Source organism: Dryobates pubescens, chromosome 5 (assembly GCF_014839835.1).
Source record: "Dryobates pubescens isolate bDryPub1 chromosome 5, bDryPub1.pri, whole genome shotgun sequence".
NCBI classification, from domain to species: domain Eukaryota; kingdom Metazoa; phylum Chordata; class Aves; order Piciformes; family Picidae; genus Dryobates; species Dryobates pubescens.
Genome location: NC_071616.1, coordinates 18,520,430 through 18,539,948, shown reverse-complemented (window position 1 = coordinate 18,539,948; position 19,519 = coordinate 18,520,430). Strand labels below are relative to the sequence as shown.

The 19,519-nt window shown below is 40.6% G+C and overlaps 1 protein-coding gene across 3 annotated transcripts; it reads right to left on the bottom strand.

The window, feature by feature from the left end:
• Positions 1 to 2,764: 2,764 nt before the first annotated feature.
• Positions 2,765 to 17,726, bottom strand: PCNX4 (pecanex 4). 3 transcript variants are annotated; one of them, XM_054161716.1, is made up of 12 exons: positions 17,579 to 17,726; positions 14,753 to 14,805; positions 13,369 to 14,095; positions 11,612 to 11,791; positions 11,006 to 11,520; positions 10,170 to 10,270; positions 9,898 to 10,020; positions 9,284 to 9,647; positions 6,508 to 6,611; positions 5,061 to 6,082; positions 4,471 to 4,657; positions 2,765 to 3,872 (listed from the first exon to the last, which is right to left on the bottom strand). In XM_054161716.1, exons 3-12 carry the CDS (start codon positions 14,055 to 14,057, stop codon positions 3,621 to 3,623), a joined length of 3,537 nt encoding a protein of 1,178 aa, XP_054017691.1. In that variant the 5' UTR covers positions 14,058 to 14,095; positions 14,753 to 14,805; positions 17,579 to 17,726; the 3' UTR covers positions 2,765 to 3,620. The 3 variants fall into 3 exon arrangements, with proteins under 3 accessions (XP_054017691.1, XP_054017692.1, XP_054017693.1); XM_054161717.1 differs by lacking the exon at positions 14,753 to 14,805; XM_054161718.1 differs by lacking the exons at positions 14,753 to 14,805; positions 17,579 to 17,726 and having other exon boundaries at positions 13,695 to 13,835.
• Positions 17,727 to 19,519: the final 1,793 nt, after the last annotated feature.

Sequence of the window (19,519 nt, the reverse complement as noted above, 5' to 3'; positions counted from 1 at the left end):
GCATTATAGGCAATTTAAGCATGAAATAGAAGCCAAGTTCCCAGCTCAGTCAGAAACAGGCCTTTCCATACAGAGCAGAGACCAATCCCCACCGTACTGCTGATATACTGGACAGCAGCAGCTAGGGACTCTTAAAAATGTTTCCTGTCCTCTTGGCACCCAGTTCTCAGTTCTAAGCATAGTTTGAAAGTACCTCTGTTGTGGGACTCATCTGTACTTAAAAGATTGGTGATCTTGCTCTTGACAAAGGCTCTAAGACTTGGTTGTATCTCTGGCCACACACTATCCAGGTAAGAAAATTCCTTATTATCACTCAATGCCATAAGAACAACCACCAGTTTATAAGTGACAGAGACTTCCCAATCACAGCAGATGAGTGACATTTTTAACATGCTATTTACCAGAGGTGAAAAATTAAAGACCAAACAATAAAGGCCAATCAAATGAGAAGTATCTTGTCTCAAGGTGTTCTGGAAGATGGGGAGGTTCACTTGCTAACACAGTAGTTCCCACACTGCTATTTGTGAAGTGTTCTTGAGCAGCAGCAGTCTGCATGACAACATACAGAAGAAAGTGTGCACTCAATTTACTTCTCTGCTTTGTCCCGACTGAAAAAGTATAAGTGCTCAGAGAGAAGTTCACTTCTGCTTGAGCTCAGGACAGTTGCTGCAGACCCACCATCAAGGATTAGGCTGTTGCCAGCAGCATAGAAGGAACTCCAGCAGAGATGACAGGGATGAAGTGGTGATGGAATTAGCTCTTTCAGAGGAAGTTGGAAGTTTCTGCCTTTAGCATTTTCCTAGAACATCACAAAGGCCAAAGCATTTGCCATTTGAGAACTTCAGTTCCCCAACACTTTCCATTTAACTGATTCCTGTTGCTTTATGGTACACAAAGGGGACAGAGGCAGACTCCAGGACTTGATGTTTTTGGTAAAGGCTTGAAAAAGGGGATGAAAATCCTCTAATAAGAGCTTCAAACTCTTAAAACTGATCTTGTTAAATAAAGGTTCTCTAAAGCCACAGTGAAGGTGTCCTACACTTACCTTTGTGTGAACAACATCATCTGGAAAGCAAGCAGGTGTTGACAAGAAATAAATGATGCACATAACTGGTTAGGAACACTGCACAATTCAGCGATCACATGGGAAAATGGTGGGGTGGCCCCTTGTAAACTCAGTCCTAGATACTGCATCTAGGCCCTAGCAGTCCAAATAGCACCGATGTTACATGTTTATGGGAGCTGCAGACAAGACCAGGTTCAAAGGTGCTCTGAATCCCTCACTAGAAACCAAACAGGGCATAGTTCAAGAGCATACAAACAAAACAACACACTTAACGGGGCACTGGGCTGCACAAATCTGTGCTACAGAACAAGAGGGTGTAACTCATGTTTCTGCCAGAAAAATGAACGTGAAGAAGGTTACAGAAAATCACAACATGAATCAGGGTTATGCTGTTGCAAAATACGCTGGACCTCTCTCCAGTGAGGGGCTGCAGGCCACACTGCCTGTGGCCATGCTGCCAGCCATAGCAAGGGACAGGATGTTACAGTGCATTGGAGCACAGCTCCACCTTCCTGCATGCAAACAGGAACTCTGCACCTCACCAGTTCTGGTCCTCCATCTGGCACCCATAAGGATCTCTGCTGGAACACTGGGGCCTATTACAAGCAACACTTTTCAGGACTGGGTACCAGATGGAGAGGAGCAGGGGACAGAAAGAGAAAAGGATCACAGTGCTCTGCAGTTTTTTTCTCAACTAGTTTATTCAGTTTATAGAACAATGAGAGCAGAAATTACAGCCATCTTCAAACAAAAGACTGCTGCTGCAAAAAAAAACCAACCCAGGTAATTAAATTTTCTGTGACCATACAGAAGACAAGTAGGAACAGACTTAAGAGTGAGGCAGAGAGGCTTGGTTAAATTTAGGAAAAAAACCCAAACTTTCCAACTGCTGCAAGAATCAGTGAACTACTTCATGAGTTCATGATACTCCTGGTGTTGAAAGTTTTACATGGGATTGGACATTTGTCAGGAGTAGTTTCTTTTGAGAGGGAGCTGAAATCGGTGCCCTTCCAGATCCATTCCTGCAACTGTACTTCAGATACAGTTCACAGCCAAACAAGTTAATTTTTGGTTAGCAGTACTTTTTTTATGCTCCTACACACCACACAACCACCTTTTAAAAGCTGCTCCATTAACATTCCGCATTCATTTCATCCTGTATATTAGATAAGAGTTTTATACCTTGGAGTTTGACAGGTGTTTTCCTTGCCACTTCTGCATTCCACTACACCTTTTGCATGCATCTTGAAGATCATTTATGGTCATCAGCCAAAGAAGCAGCTAAGAGCCAAGTACAGACTCCTGTGACAAATTTTGTCTACTACTAAAAGGTCTTAAAGAGGAAAACCAAAAGAAATAAAAGATGCTCCAAAACATACAGTGCTGACTGTTCCAACCCAGTACTAATTCAGTTACGGAGCATATCTGATTTAAATTGATGCTACAGATTAAAGGCAGACAATTACCTACACCCTGCTCATGCCAGTAAACAACTACACTAACCACCAATCTACAGATAGAGATACCTGCGTGCTAATGGCTGGTGGTGATGAGCAGGATAAACAAGCTACTGGAGAGATAACCCAGACCTGTTTTCAAGGAGACCTGTAATACTACAATCCAATTGCCCAATTCTGTGCCTTTAACCTGTGGTGAAGTTTAAAAAAACAACAAAACCACAAAGCGACTTGGCACAGAGCTGGATTTCTGCCCCTCTCCTCCTCACAGGCTGTCACCGTATTTGTGGAAGACTGGTCAGTGATACAAATGTAGGTTGCAAACAACATATGCCTCCATAATATATATGGATGTTGGGAGAAGAAGATAGAATTAATCTGTTTGGACTTAATTTCCTTTTCTCCCTCAGTTACACGCTCATTGCTTTCATCAGTAGGTCACAGAGATTACCGTTGTGTCAGAATACACACTGCTGTGTAGAACTCTGCCCTCAAAACAAGTCCTTTGGTACAACTGTGCCTTACAACTTTGTTGACGCATAGTTGATAACTTACTACAACTAAGGAAGACCAGTGGAAGTCATAAATGCTAAACCTGAACTCAGTCCAATACAAAATGGCCAGAATAAAAATGAAACCCAAACATATAAATAGTCCTATGTACACTTTGGTTACCAACTCTGTTTTTGAGGGTACTAAAGTGAGCTGTAACCTGTCAGTGCAAGTCACCTGTCCAAGAAAAAACAAACAACATGAAAATAGAATTGGAATGCACCAAAAATAGTAAATGATCAGAATTATGCTGCTCTTCTCTAAACTGGAGAAGAGAATTTCAGCATCTGGCTCTTCAGCCACAGAGGCAATAATGTCTTTCATATTCCAGCAGCAAGGAAACAGTTCAAAACTCCCTGCATGCCGAAGGTCCTGGCTAGCACCATCTCTGTGCAAATAATGGATGCTGGCTTGGTGCTGCCCAGCCAACACCATTTCAAGAGCAAGATCTTACCTGTATTGTAGAAATGTAGCACAAACACTTGATTCCCAACATGCAGATGGAAAATACAAAATAACAATAAACCAATAAAGCTACTGACATTCTACAACAAAGGCAGATGCAGAAGCTCAGATGAATATACAGGGTAGCCAAGAGGTGGGTCTGCAGCTTGCACAGTAAGGTTCCTTAGGAGCACTGGGTGTGCCTGGATGCTGTAGCGTTCTTCATCATCATTTGTGGCATACAGCAGCTCCCAGGACAGATTTGCCCACTGACCTCGGACAGCTTCGTCATTAAGTTTCCCCACTTGTACTAACAGTTCCTGAAGAGTGAGGACTCGCCCGGTGTAAATTCCCTTTAAGAACAAACAGATCAGAATGTTCAGTATGTTTTCCAAGAAAATTCACAAGTGTTTTGAAGACAAAGCACTAAATGAAGCTTTGGGGCTACACACTAGGGATATTGCCCTTTAAAAACAGTAGTGTATAAACCACTCTCCTCAGTTCAGTTTTTCTCTCTAGGAAGGCAATCAGGAAATCTTGCTGCATCTAAGGAACAATGCAGTGTGATTTTCAACAACAATTAGCCAGTACAAACAAGCTTTGTGTGCATAACCTTCATGTTTTGGAAGACAATAATAATAATAATAAAAAAAAAATACAGTGGAAAAGGAAACCAAACTTTGATCTTGCTTAAATCATAGAATCATCTAGGTTGGAAGAGACCTTCAAGATTATCGAGTCCAACCATCAGCCTAACACTGCTAAGTCACTGCTAAACCACATCCCTCAGCATCACACCTATGCTATCTTTTAAATACCTCCAGGGATGGTGACTCCACCACTTCCCTGGTCAGCCTGTTCCAGGGCTTGACAAACTTTTTGCGGAAACAAACCAAAATCATTTACTAGTAAACAATTTAGGAAACAGACATTAGGAAATTTTCTTCTTACCATGTTTGGGTCATGCCCCAATGAAAAAAGGTATGGCTTTTCCTGAAGAACTGCTTGCTGCCACTCAAGATCTGATACCAGTCCAATGTACCAATCATTTTCATATTCTTCCAGATAGTTCACCAGCTCTTTGAAGTTCTCAACTGGACCCAGGCTTGCTTTGTCAACCATAAGTTTAAAGGTGTATCTGAAAGGTATAGGAAGCCAGACACTGAGTAGTGCAGCAAGTGACAGGAGGAAGAAGGAAGAAAGCCTCTGCAGGCTACAGAAGGTGGAGAGTCACCATTAAATGTTATCAAGCAGCAGCAGCTCTCTAAGTTATTCCTTGACAGTTGAGTTGCTGGATGGGTGTAGCTCATTGAGATGTAAAGCACATTAGCTTAACCATCCTTCATTCACATCAAACACTGTTCCTGCTGCCTGGTAATGAAGTGCCAAACATCTAACTCTGTCACAATTCTTAGGTTATGGGGACAGTGAAACATTTGAATGATACAGTTGTAACGTAACTACTCCCAGTGAAACAATACTGTCAAAGGCCAGGACTCTTTATATAATTTTTATAATCTGAGAGAAAGTTTTTATTTTACCTGAATGCTTTCAATGCCAGTTGGAATAGTTCTGGTTTGCTGGTTAGCCAGTCCAAACCAACAGACCATGGAATACCACCGGTGTAGGCTCTGAACACGTGGCTCGGGGCAGGCACAGTGTTATCCAGTCCAAACAGACCAAAGCAACACGACAACACTCCATGAATATACAAGTCTTTCAAAGCTTTATCTTTCATAAGGTCTTCAAGTAAATTGGAAGGCTTTTCTTTCAGATGAAAAAAATCCAGCTGACTCAAAATGAAGTGGTACCACTCCTCTGGAAACCTCTGCTTCATTTCATTGACTTTGGAAGATGGCACTGGGGCTGTTCTCCATTCTTCAGGGATGCTCAATAGCTCAGAGTAAGAGCAACTAAATTCAACTTGAGGTAAAGCTTCTTGCTGCTTCCCTTTGTCTACAGCAGGAAGCCCAAGCACAACAGCCTTGTATAATTTATCTTCTGGTGACATTTCTCGTGGGGTCTCTGTTTCTACAGATCCTGGAATAGACAGGTGTACTTTTGGTGTGGTTCCCATCTGCCCAGGTTCTTTTTTGCCTTTAATTCTGCCACTGGGCTCAAGATCAAAAATGTCACTGTCATCAGTCCAGTCCTCAACTGTATCAACACTGAAGCTATCTTCTTCTCTTGGAGGCTGGGATCTTTCTACCTCACCACTATGCTGAGTTTTTGGAACCGATCCTTTTTTGTTAACACTCCCTGAGCTTTCCCAGGTTTTTGATCTTTTGTAGCAGTACTGGACCAGCATCCACACCAGCACTTTAATGAAATCATCTTTCAGATGCTTTAAATTCTCATGAGAGTCAATTATTCCAGATAACACATTTCTAGCATCAGAATAGAGCCGTACAGGTAGAACAGTACAAGGAGTCAAAATGTGTCCAAAATGGTGATTTGGAGAGAGAATCTTGGTGTGCTCCTGATGTTCAAAGGCCATTCCAAAAATTTCATCAACTCTGTGTGCTTCAGCAGCATGGCAGGATGTTTCCTGCAATTCTAGCCCCTAAAGCATAAGTGAAAATTTTGGTTTAGTCCTCACCACCACTTATCTTTAAATACTAGCAAGCTGTTGCAACAATTTTTTTTCTGAACAAATAAAGGTACTTTCCACTGTCAGTATTTCCACAAGTGAACCTCCAAATCTAACCCAAGATAATAGTAATGCTCACTTCAGTATCAGATACAGATCAATGTCTTAAATAAATATCTGCCTCATACAGATCTTATTAGCCAGCTTATTAAAGATGTTGTGTCACAAGAGAGAGGATAAAACATTTCACATTTGCCAAGAATGTCAGTTGCAAGTCTAGTTAGTAACACCTTAAAAAATTGACTGTAACATTAGGCAAGTTATGTTGCTGAAATGTTATAGAGCAAAATTTTTATGATTTCAAAATATCAATACATCAGTCCTCAGCATGTAGTTACCTTAATGTTAACCCCACAGTAAGTGAAGCCTTTTTCTAGCACCAATATCCACACCAGTCTATCCTGAAAGCGACATAAGTAGTGTGATCCAGGTAGAGAGAGACCTAGACAAGAAAAACAAACCCCAAAACAATATCTGCATTACTGTCATATTATATTGATGAAAAGAGTTCCTACAAGCCAGCTAAGGAATTCAACTGCAAGCACAAAGTATTTCTGCATCAACATCTAAAAATCAGTTAAAATTGGCTACCTAGCACTCTAGAATCTTAAGAAAACTAGCTGTAAAGTTACATTTTGGAAGTGCAGTGCTTTCCTTGAAAAAGCTGTGGAAAACTGGGAAATCCTTACACAACCTGGTCTAGTAAGTGTCCCTACCCATGGCAAAGTGTTGGAACTAGATGATCTCTCAGATTCCTCCAATACAAACCATTCTACAATTCTCTAAACTGCACAACTACAACATTCTTACAGGACCAGCATTAAGCAACACCCCCCTCCCCCACATCGCGTTTTAGAGACAACTTTCACAATTAAAGATTATCTTTGGATGCATTTCCAACAGCACAGTTCCCACAGATGTCACCTGGAGATCTAAAATTATTATGAGTGACAAATACATTGGAGAACATCTAGCACATGAGTATCTTATAATGGCCCTATTTTCTGCAGAGTACAAAGTTTATTTGTTATGGAAGAAATAAAAATTGGTGGTAAGAAAAGGACTTGTCTGTATTCCAGAATGGTTAGAAAATATCCCTTAGGATGCAGATTCCGGAGTGTAACTGATTCTGCTCAAGTGTCAGCTTACCAGTGACATAATATCACACCCATTTTACAGATACATAATAGAGGTAGAGCAAAAGCACCTGCTTTTCTTTAAAGATTTGTGACTCAATATCAAACACACTCAACACCAACAAGATACACCAGAAATCAAATGCAGTCTCTCTGAAATATGTCTGTGTGTGAGGGGAGTAAGTCTGATTGTGCTGTATTAAGTTAGACAATAGCAAAAACACAGTCAAGCAAAATAAACTGGAATTTGAAAATCGAGGGCTGAACAACTTCAGATCACACAAAGTACTTAGTAATTAAAACCAGAGTCTGGCTGACTGCAAGAATTAAATGACATCTCTAAAAAACATATAATAAAGAGTTGTACTTTTCCTCTCTTCTAGCTATTTCAATAAAAAGTGCAATGCCAAAGATCCCAGCAACTGTATTTAGGTTATAGCCTACTGTCAACTTCTCCAACACAACGGTGCTGTTCCGAACCATGACATTTACTGCGAGTTAATGACCTGCTTCTGCTGTCACTCATGCAAGTGACCACTCACTTGCACAGAGAATTTTAGTTTAGAATGTTGTAGGGTGAAATCAGTGAAACCAACCATTAAGCTGTCGTTAATTTTTAAGTAGCCTTTTCTATCCCACTGAGCTAATGAAGTGCATTTTCTTGCTAACATTTTGCAAAGATTTTAATTCTTCTCTCGCTAGCTGTTAAAGCGACTAAAACTCCTTTACATGGAAAAAAGTATGGTTTGAAATTAAAATAGAGACACACAAAGTGGTACCTCTTCATTTTCAACTCATCTGAGAACACCACAGTTTTTCTTGCTTGAAGACATTCATTCACAGATTTTCCCATTACAAGAGACTTTTCCCCTGGCTCAAGTAATAGTGGTTTAAATAATTTAATCTGAGGCATACAGGCCACCACAGTCATGATGGCAATAGAGAATTTTTATATACATATGCACAGAGACGTGTGTGTGTGCAAAACCAACATAGATACAAAATACATAAACATAACAGAGGTATGTTTATCTGTTGTGTATCTATTATATATATATAACACATACACAGGCTGATGCAGTAGACAATCCGAAGTGTCTCTCTTCGGAGGGAAAGAAAGCTTCCTAGTTTTATTTTTTTAATACCTCTCTCTACACCAATACTAGAAGAGCAGCAAATGTTTCCTACTAAAACATTTAGATATAGCCCCCAGAAAAGTGTGATTGGCTTCCACTGTCTTGAAATATTAGTCCATTTTTTTTCCTATTCAGAAGCCATTTTTATAGGGGCTGATGTAAATATTTGTCTCTTGTCTAAGGGCAATGGTATTTTGATTATTTAGGTTACACAAAGACTGTTTCTCAAGAAAACAAGCTTGCAATTTCCAGCTGGGAAAAAGGCTGGGCATTTCTTCACCTCTCTTTATAGAATTCTGTGAAATACCATTAATGTCTTTCACAGGTGGTGTCACAACACTACCCTAACTGCCTGCACAAGACATGCTATTAAGTCTTTTCAGCCATTTCTGTTCTCAACTGCTAGTTAGGCTACATCATGTAGTTTATATCCAGTCCACATCCATTATTCCTAATTAACACAACCAAATTAGCCAAGTCACCTTCTGTATCCTCTGAATTTAATAAAATAGATTTAGACTAAATGTTAAAAAGAAGTAAGTTTGGTGAGCCACTGGAGCAGGTTGCCCTGAGAGGTCATGGGTGCACACTTCCTGGAGGTGTTCAAGGCCATGGTGGATGAGGCCTTGCACCATCTGGTCTAACGGAGGGTGTGCCTGCCCATAGCAAAGCAGTTGGAACCAGATGATCTTTAAGTTCCCTTCCAACCCAAACTATTTAATGAACCTATAAAACAGATTTAAGCTACAGTGGGTTTAAATCAGATGCTATGATTCTCCTGTTCTTCGGCAAAATGCCATTTCCTAAACTACATTCCATCACAGAGTTGCTGCTGTACCTACCGAGGCTACCAGCTGCCAGTGCAGACTGCAGAGCACCAGCCAGGCTGGGAACCATCTGCTGGTAGTACACGGTGTCAGAGCAAACACAGGCTGCAGCACCCACGGGTCCCGGCCAGCTTCGGACAGGCCTAGGAAATCCAATCAGAAACACTGGCAGTGTAAAGAGTGGCAGCAGAGGGGAAGAAAGGAGGGCAGAGATGGCAATGAAGATCAGCAGGATTGGGAAGAAAACAACGTTGAGGGTGATTAAGGTGGCAGTAGATTTACGACGTTGTTTTTTCTCTGTCCACGATGTCAGAAGAATAGCAATGGCAAACTGCAACTTTGAAGCAAACTGAAGCAGTCGATCTCGGAGGATACCAACCTGCACAACACATACAACAAGCACATTTATTTGTATTCTGTCTGCATCATGCCAGATTCAGCACTGCCAAAGCTGCCTTACCTACTATACTTTTAATGAAATGATCATTGACTGGTGCTAGAGTGTACAGCTTAGCACACAGCTTTTTAGCTTCTATTTGATAGGCCCTGGACTCTAATTCTCCGATGGGGCAAGGAAATAAAGATTTTAAGTAACAATTATCTGCTTAAATTTACATTATGACACTTACCAGCAAGAGTCTGATTCCTGTATCAAGGCTCCTGTTCCACCAGAGGTCTGGGCTGAGCACCAACATTTGTGCTACCGACACAACCACTATATCCAGTAGAGCATTTTCTGTATTCTGCCAGACCTAAACCGGAGATATATTAGACATACATATTTAAGTGTATTCATCTCTCACTGCTGTCATGACCTGGAATATTTCTTCCAGGTCACCTTAATATTTAAATCATACAGAAAAGAACACCTTAGGCTAATACATTGAAAACTTGGAATTACCATCCTAAACATTCTTGTGAATCCAATGCAAACGGACACAGAATGAAGATTTTGTAGTGAATGGTCTAGTGACAGGAAGGCTATCATAGCAAATGGAGACACTGCAATTGAAATAAAAGAATCATTGATTTCTTTGCAAGAACATAATTAAAGTCTACAGAGGTATGCAGTCTTATTGCAGAACGGAAATCTTGGCATAAAAAGAGAACTCTCCCCCTCAATATTACAAACTCCTCTTTGTATTACTCTTCCAGAATATCAGACAGCACATTTGCACTAACAGCCCAAGATAACAAACATTTATGTTGCTTCTCGGCTGTTACTTGCTGTTGATTTATTTACTTCAGATAAGTAAAAATAAACATGGGAATAGCACTCAAACTACTTCCCCAAACTGACACTTCTTCACAAAAACCAAACCATTCCCTTTACTAGCAAATTGCAAGAATCAAATATTTAGTCTACTTGATGACTCTGAACTCACTTTTGTTTCCAAGTACCTTGTAACAAGACCTACAAGAGACATTCTTCCCCAAACATGAGTACTGATGTGCTAACTAAAATCCTTTCCAAGGCTTTGCTTTCTGAGTGAAACTTTTAAAAAGCTCAACTTTTTAGGTTTGCCCCTTAAAAAGACATAAATCAGGTGACTGCTCATGTTCCAATATTCTGAATTTTGACCTCTTTGCACAACTTAGCAAAACATCAACAAGTATTTCCAGCTACTTGGTTTTTCTCAGTTCATTCACAGACTCTTGAACATACAGAAATTTTAGTGTTGTTTCAATCTTCCTACAAGCATCATCTAACAAACAATAGACAGTGCATTTTCCTACCTAGTGTTAGTAAAATCCTCCTGACAACACCAACTTTCATTAGCCTTCTTTGCTTCTCCATGAACACAGTCACAGTCCTGACATCCTTTGGATAAAAGGGGTTTCGGAAGACTCCAAACAAGTACACTCTCTGAATCTCTCTAAGAATCCACATAATTGTAAGCAATAAGATCAGAAAGTAACTCACTATAGCCTGAGGACTGGCTGTGGAAAATGATGAAAAGGCTGCAAATTGATGCAGCAGGCTGGCTTCTATGAGAGCAAATGTCAACACAGTCACATAAAAAATAAATTCCCTCCACCCAAATTGTGTTCTAAGACCTCTGTGCATATTTTTAGATTTGCCAGAGGCTAAATGGCTGCTCATGGTGTGTTTGAAGGCAAAACCAATCTCACTTAGGTTAAGACTCAGTATGAACCCAAATCCAGTCATGAAGAGGATCACACCGAGAGTGCTGGGAATGAAATACGATGCTATTGCTGTTCCAGCAGAAATGAGAAACATTACTAATAACCTGTGAAGGAGAAAATAAAAAAGATTTGCTTGAAAAGAAAAAGGTTATAAACAATACTGATATATTTTACTATTATTTAAACAACATTTACTTTGTGTTACTTGACATAGGTGAACCTCCTAGTCCAAACTCCAACAGTTGTTCCATTCCCCATAGAAAAAGTGCGTCAAGTGGGGGCAGAATTCCCATTGCCCATAAGAATGGCAGAAAAAGAAATACGATGTGCAAAATCTGGTTTGTCTGCTCTAGAATGGGTGTGTTGACAGCAAACCTGGATAAAAGAAGAAATGTATTTGACTTCAGTGAAGGAAAGGAACTGAGGAGTGGGAAGTCTTTTTAACTACTATGGCAAATCCAGAAGCATAAACATTACATATTCAACCTGCAGCACCTCGACTAGTATCTTTTAAAAAGAAAAATAAGGACAGACATTTACACTTGGGGCAGTAATGCACTAATCAGAACAAGCTAATTTTTCATTCAAAGTATCTGAAGCCTTTAGATTACACAGATGAGTCAAGTGATGTAAGTATCCTTAATTGTTTTGATACTGTTGTGATAATATACTCAAGAATCCTAGTGCAAAAAGAAAGGTTCACAGTCCCTAAAACTTCAACTGTTTAACAACAAAATGGTATTTTTCAGAATTACAAATGTGAAACTTCATGCATGTTGGCTTTAACACTGAAAGAAATAGCATGTTGCCTGCACAACAAGAGATAAACTCTCTTCAGGAATATAAAATGTTACTTTCTACATAGAAGTATTAAAATCTTCCTGTAAAGATGCAAAGATCAGTGTTGGAAATCTGCATAAAGTCAATCATACACAGTTCACCAGCTAGCTAATTATGTTAAAGGTAGACTGCTAACATATTAGGTTTCTATCTGCTTCTTACAATATAAGTAAGTCTCAAAGGAATTTTGTTAGGAATTTAAAGAATGTCTGATTTTTCTCCTCATGAAACTAGACAGACGAATTTGAGGTCCAACACCACATACATAATTCTCATATGAAAAACTGAAGAGGCAGTTAGGGTAAATCATTAACAAAGACATCTCCAAGTGCAAAAACTAGTAAAATCAAACTTCTTTTTTTTTGTTTTAAGTGCATCTGAAGTACCCCAACCATAAAATATGTACATGTGACAAAGTGATATAAATATCACCCGACAGGGAGAAAGAATACATAAAGTAAATCTAAAAGCATCTTTCCTTAACAGCAAACATTCTAGCTAAGACACATCAGAAAAGTGGAAATCTAAAAGTCTCCTATTTGTAGACTGACACAGTTCTTTTGTTTCACATATGCATTTAAAAATTCAGGCTCAAAATCCTTATAGCAAAAATACAGCAATGCTCACATTTGTGTAGCCATTTGTTAAAACCAAATTCATGGTTCTCTTTAGCGTGCAATTAAGAACCCTCTGCAACGGCTTTTCTGAGATCAAACCAGAAAATATTCCAGCATGAAATCTGGACATAAATCAAGTGCTCCTGAAATTTGCAGCTTTTAGATCTACAATTCCAGGTCAGTACAGCATGTTTTGAATTCACATCCACTAAAAAGAATGTTGATACAAATGGTCTTGTTCAAAAAAGGGTCTGACACAGCAGTAAAAAAATTTTAGCTGTCCCTTACTCAGAAACTGCTCTTCTTAATTTAGCTGGAATGCTATAAAAATTTAAGAACATTTTATGCACAGTGAGCACCTCAATTTTTATCATATACTCTTCTAGCTTCAATTAAAATCTCAAATTTCCTTAGAAAAATCCTCTCGTTGCTCTGATTGAAAAAATACAGAAAATAACCAGTACTTTAATTAGTTAAGTATTGTATTATGTTTACCTGTGTGCAAGATCCACTGCAATAAAGACAAAAATATAGAAAGGTCTCATCAGAGCAGTGATTTCATAAGTATCCAGTGCTTGGAAAGTAGCTGTTTCGGTAGCTGTGTTTATGATTAATGAATACTCTCCTATACATATCGTGACCCATCCAAATACAAAGATCATAACAGTTCCTCCAATATTGCTGTATAACAAGGTTATTCTATTTGGCAGCAAATACCAAGTTCCCAACCCACACAATACCCCTGCCAGAAGGGAATGAAATATGGTGTTGATAATATACTTCTTGCCAGGAATAATAAACTTTACTGTCTCTGAACCAACACAACTGGAAAATTCAAACTCGTCTTCATCTGTCAGGGTATTCTGAATTTGCATTCTTTCTACTGTCACTGTTTTCTGCTTTGCATATAGATTTGCCATCTGAAGAATAAGTGCAGTAACAAACATTAGTCCTCCTGAAAGTGCTGCGGTGCAGTAGTCTTTCATAATACCTAACTGGTACAAGAGTGTTCCTACTCCTCCCAAAACCCATGGTGTCAAGAAAAGAATAATCTGATTCACATAGATGTAAGGAGGAGCACAATAGCCTAATTTAAACCGGGGACCTCCCAGCACAGTCTGTGGAAAGCGCTTCAAGAAGAACTCCTGTTTGTAATCATTCAGCAGAGGTACATCTGGACCCATTCTTATCACTCAGGAATGCTGCATGAGTATCATTTTTCCTGTAAGAGAAGAAAAAGATGAAAACATTACTGAATCTGGAACACAGAATTAACCAAGTTGTACTTGAATTCTGACATGTTGGTGTTAGTAGACATCAGCCTAAATTACCCACAGCATCTGCTAGAATACAACTACTAAGAAAACACCAAAAATAAAAAAAATACTATTTTAAAATCAAGAATATATTCATTTTCTGAAGCCTTAGGCAGCAAATAAAACATACAAACAATGGAGATGATAAACCCAACTCATGTCCATACCAGAACACCTTCCTAAAACTGACATTTTTTTCCATCTGGTCTGATTGCAATCACACCTTGTCACAGACTTCTCTCATTCAAGCTAATCCTGTTAATGGTCTCCATATACAAACAGAAGAGTCAGTGATTTCAGAGAACAGCCACATCATTGCCAGGACACAGTCACACTGAGGTCCCAAAATCAAAGCCTTATGAAATAAACTAACTGTCAAACCAAAAAAATTAGTAGAAACATTAAAAATTGTTTTCCACATCAGTGTTTACACTGCCCTCCCCACACAGCCTAGATGCAGAACAGCATCTAAGCACTACACAATATATAAACAGTTCATTTTCTGCTTCCAAAAACATACTAAATAAAAAAAAAAACCACCCAAAAAACCCACAAAACAATAGTTGTGAGCTGCAGCAGAACTGGCATTTATTCTGCTGTATATCAATGGAGAAAGCTGGGGAAAAAAGGAAAAAAAATACCTGTAAACACTTCCCACGAATCATATAATCAAATGGAAATCAGATATAAATGTTCATTTAGAGATATCAGGCAATGTCAAAATAAAGAATGTAAGATGGTAACTATGATCTTCAAATACAATTTTATGTTGGTAGTCACAAAAGCAAGAATCCGTGAATGACAGGTAGAAATACTCAAGCTAAGAAGCAGGGTGAATAAAAACAGCACAAAAATGCAGTGCTAAAGCCCTCCATTAATACTGATTAAAAAAAAAAAAAACACAAAGGATGTTGGTGTGTGTCAGGAGATTTGCACGTACTGACATTCTGACTCTTTTCTACTGGACCTGTGTAATCTGATGAATAGATATTAGCCATCATTGCTAATATATTAAAAATTAAACACTCAGCTGCTGTGGAGCTTCCAAGCTACTGCAATCCTTTCTTTCAACAATTCTAAATGCTTTTGGGTGCTTCTGAAAATAATTTATTCCTTATATTTAGACAGATATTGATCACTTGTCTGTAGGTAAATACTGATCATCATGGCAGTCTAAATTAGAAACTGCAAATGAGATATTAGAAGCCACTCATATACATTGTCACCACTGGGCATTTCAGTTCAGGGTCCACTATGTCAACACTCTTGACAATGGAAAGCAGGACTCCACAGGCTTTGGAACTACTCTCCATGTAGGCTGTGGAATTTTGTATTCCATTTTTTTGTTACAGTAAAAATAGAATATGAAATATCTCACATGGAACAGTGAAAAATAGAGGGGGTTTTAGTCATTATATTTCAGGCTGTTGCAAGTTTAAGAGATGGAGAAAGCAGAAGTCTTAATGGAAAAGACACATGTTGACAATGAAGAGAGGAGTTCCTCACAGTTAGCTCAGGAATTTGAAAATGTAACAGGGACACACCCAAATGAAAACAAATTTCAAATGTAGTTAAAAAAATAATTCACCCAATCTTGTTTATAAAAAGAAACACAGGAGGGTTACATTGGCATGAAACTATGTTGCTGTGAAACTTACATGCAGGAGATTTACTTCGTTGTGATACAAACTCAGTTTTAAAAGAAACTACAACCAAAAGCTACAGTTTTTCTTGGAGAAGAGTTTTTGGGCAGCTGTGTTTTGCTGCTTTAAGACAGGCATTTGTGTTTAAAGTTCTGGTCTGTATTGTGTTTGTCAGTGTATATTGCTAACAAAATGTTAACAAAACGTTCCCCTTAGAGTTTCTGTATAAACAATAGGCATCTTTGTGTAAGACAAATCTACACATGAACAATATAGTTCTACTTGGTTATACTCCAGAGCAACCCGTAAAAGGATGGGAATTTATTTACAAATGAAAATCCCAAGACTGAAGCTCTTAAACTATGGATATGATACCCTTGACCATACTCCTGGCTCCAAATAGTCAGGTAGCACATTGAGACTTCAAAGAGGCACTCATGCATGTTTCCTTATTTCTGTGCAAAGCCCTAGCAACAAGACTCCACACATTAGTGAGTGTTTACAGGACCTGGCTCCAATATACATTCCTAACATACAGGCCTGGCTTGACTTTGACAACTCGCCTGGTTACCCAAACAATCTGCACCACAACAGTTTGTTCATCACTAGCAGGGATCCATGCGACTTAGATACTATCATAACAGTGATGGTAAAAAGATTTTAACACCTTAAGTCACTTAGTAAACTCCTCCCTGCAATAGCGTGGCTACATCATTACTACAACATAAAACTAAGTAAATTTTGCTCAAAGCCCAGTAAATTTCACAGGAGACCACAATTTTTTCTCTAAACAAACATCACCTTTCACGTCCACTGATGGCGGATTAGCTCAGTGCAGTTTGGTTTTATTTCAAGCAAATTACAGGAGAACACATGTACAGCTCTCAGTCACCTAAGCCACTGAAGCACGTAAGGCTTAAAAATACTTACCTCGGTGGTCTTCCAAGTCTTTTCACATGAGACTAAGCAAAGGTTACAAACCATCTGCTAGCACAGGAGGGAGGAATGCTATCATGGGCAGGGCCTGTCCAGGCAGATCCAGACGCACCCTGTGCCCACCTCTGTGCCCAGACACCTGCACCTCTACTCCAGGGTTCAAGATGCAACTGTGCTGGAGAACAGCTTCCAACCCAGGAGCTGAACGGAGCAGCCCACTCCTCAACAGCAATTATGCCAGTGAAATTAGGAACATGGCATTTTAGGCCAGCACACTCCATCCAGATATGGGATGTGCATCCCTGGAAGGACTGCAGACTATCTCCTTCCACAGGCACCTCTGCACCCAACCAGACGGACTCCCATCAGAGACAACATGCTTCCTACCCAGCCACCTCTCCTTCACATCTGCAGGAATGGAAGTTAAAATAATCAACCAACAAACAGAAAAAAAAACAAAACAAAACTAAAAAAAACCCAAACCAAACAAAAAAAACCTTTGCTGTTTTCAACTCTGGACGGAAGGGAACCTGGGCCCCCGGGGCATGGCCAGTGGGCAAACCTAGTGGAGGTCCACGCCGCTCAGGCAGACCCCGACTGGACGGGCTGTTTACCCCGCCGGCCCTCGGCCTTACACGCTTCGAGCAGGCCCTGAAGCCTCTGGCTGCTCCAGTAAAGGGCCCCGCGGCTCCGGGGCGGGTGTCGCCTCCGGGTGCGAGTGGGCAGGTGGGTACCTGCACTCCTGCAGCGAGCCACCAGGGCCGGCAAGAGGCAGCCGCGGTGAAGGGCCTCTACTAGGCGGTCACCTACCTCTGGCCCGGACTCGGAGCAGGTCAGGGGCTTTGCGGGGCGGGGGGAGATGAGGAAAGAGTTTGAGCCTGTCGGCGGGAGGACGGCGGAGCGCCGCCCCCTCTCCCGCTCCAGGGCTGTCCTGAGGGAGCGTGAAGGGCGCAGGCTGCAGCCGGCCGCTCCTCCCCGCCAGCGGGGCTTCTCCACCTCAGAGCGGCTGCCACTGCTGCCGAGAACGGCAGAGAAGGGGAAGGCGGAGGCGGTGATTAACGGCGGCAGCGTCCACCCCCCCCTTCCCCGCCCCTGTCTTCCCTCCCCTCGGCCACTGCCGCCATTTTGCCCGCCTGAGGCAGCCGGTGGCGTTGAGGCGTTGTGGGAGGGTCTGTGCTGCCTGCGGGAAATGGCCCCGGCCCGCGAGCTAGTGGTGGCAGCTTCTCCGAGGCGGGGTCGACACAGGAGCTGCGAGAGGCTGGTCCCCTTCCAGCTTCCCTGCGGCGGGGCTTGCCCTGTTCGGCAGGCTGGTGCCCCGAGCCTGGCGACCACCAGCCGCCCAGCCCGCCCGCTCTTCCCTCAGCAGTACGGGTTTTCCAAGCTCCGCTTTCCACACATCACCATCATCCTTCTGTTGTAAAATAAAGCGTGACGCATCTTCCTGGCTGTGGCCTGCCAGCAGCTTCCCAAAGTGAAGAAATTTCCTCAGTCCGCAGAGGAGCTGTGGCAAAGTAAGCAACGGCTACCTGCGGCCACTGTCGCCAGCCCTGAGTCGGCCCTGGGGCCTCCTAAGGTTTCACTCTCCGTGGCTCTCTGCCAGCATTGCCGCTTTCCGAGACTGGTCCCTCTAGAGGTGATGAAACTGTCACCCACATGGCTTAGACTGAGTTTCATTCCATCCCTCTGAGAGCTGGCGTGGAAATGTCAAAAGGCTGCAAACCCAATCAGATTCGTCTGTTTCATCAAATGTCATATTAAATGTTAGATTCAATACACAATATCCTAGTATTATATGAAAACATTTAGCACAAATACTCTATCCATAGCATTGTACTGTGATATCTGCATGATACTAAAATGCTCTTAAAAGCTTCCTTAGTCTTGAATGTTAATGGTCTTTTTCTGTTGATAGATAACTAATTCAAGGTGATAACATAGGTTCATCGCTTTAGGTAGAGGAAAATGCATTCTTAGTTTTCTTCTTGGTGAAATAAATTGCAATATTACTTCCCACTTCAGATTAGACCCATTAAGCATTGGCAGTATTTAATAGAGTGAGCATGCCTAATACAATTTGTATCTGATATTACTAAAATGCGTAACATTGTATTTGTTAGAGCACCAGGACATGCATATGCCTCCCTTGGTATCTATGATATATCACCATGGAAATTCTTACAAATAGCTATACCCATGTTGATCTCAATCCCTAGTAAAATTCAACACACAGGCATATGCTTAGAATTTTGAATAGACTAAAGTAATTATTATAATCAATGTAATTTTTGTCAGAAATATCAGAAACTTTTTTGTAGGTCTGTTAATCTTTGTCCTTCACAGAAAATAAAAAAGTTATTAGTTTGGAGTATCCAGTGTAAAATTTTGGAAGTACTACCAAAGAAAAATGCTCATTTACCTTTACTGAATGTATTTTAAAGGATGTCCAGTGGTACAAATGATACTGAAGTCCAGCTTAGTGGAAGACAAATTATCTCAGACAAACTTCATTTTTTTTCAGGATCTTTGATTTACCCTGCCTTTCAAGTGTATCTGTTGGAGTCCTATTAAAATTAAGTGCTTGTATGCCTCGTGGATATTCCAGGAGGAATGGCATCTCTGTCCAGGTCACTAAAGGTCTGTAGCAGGTGTTGCTTCCTGTTCACAGGTTTTGTCCTGTACCAGCTCACTAGTTCAGTTACAATTTTGTAAAGATGGTGGTTCTGTTCTGGAATATGTAAATCCCAAATAGCA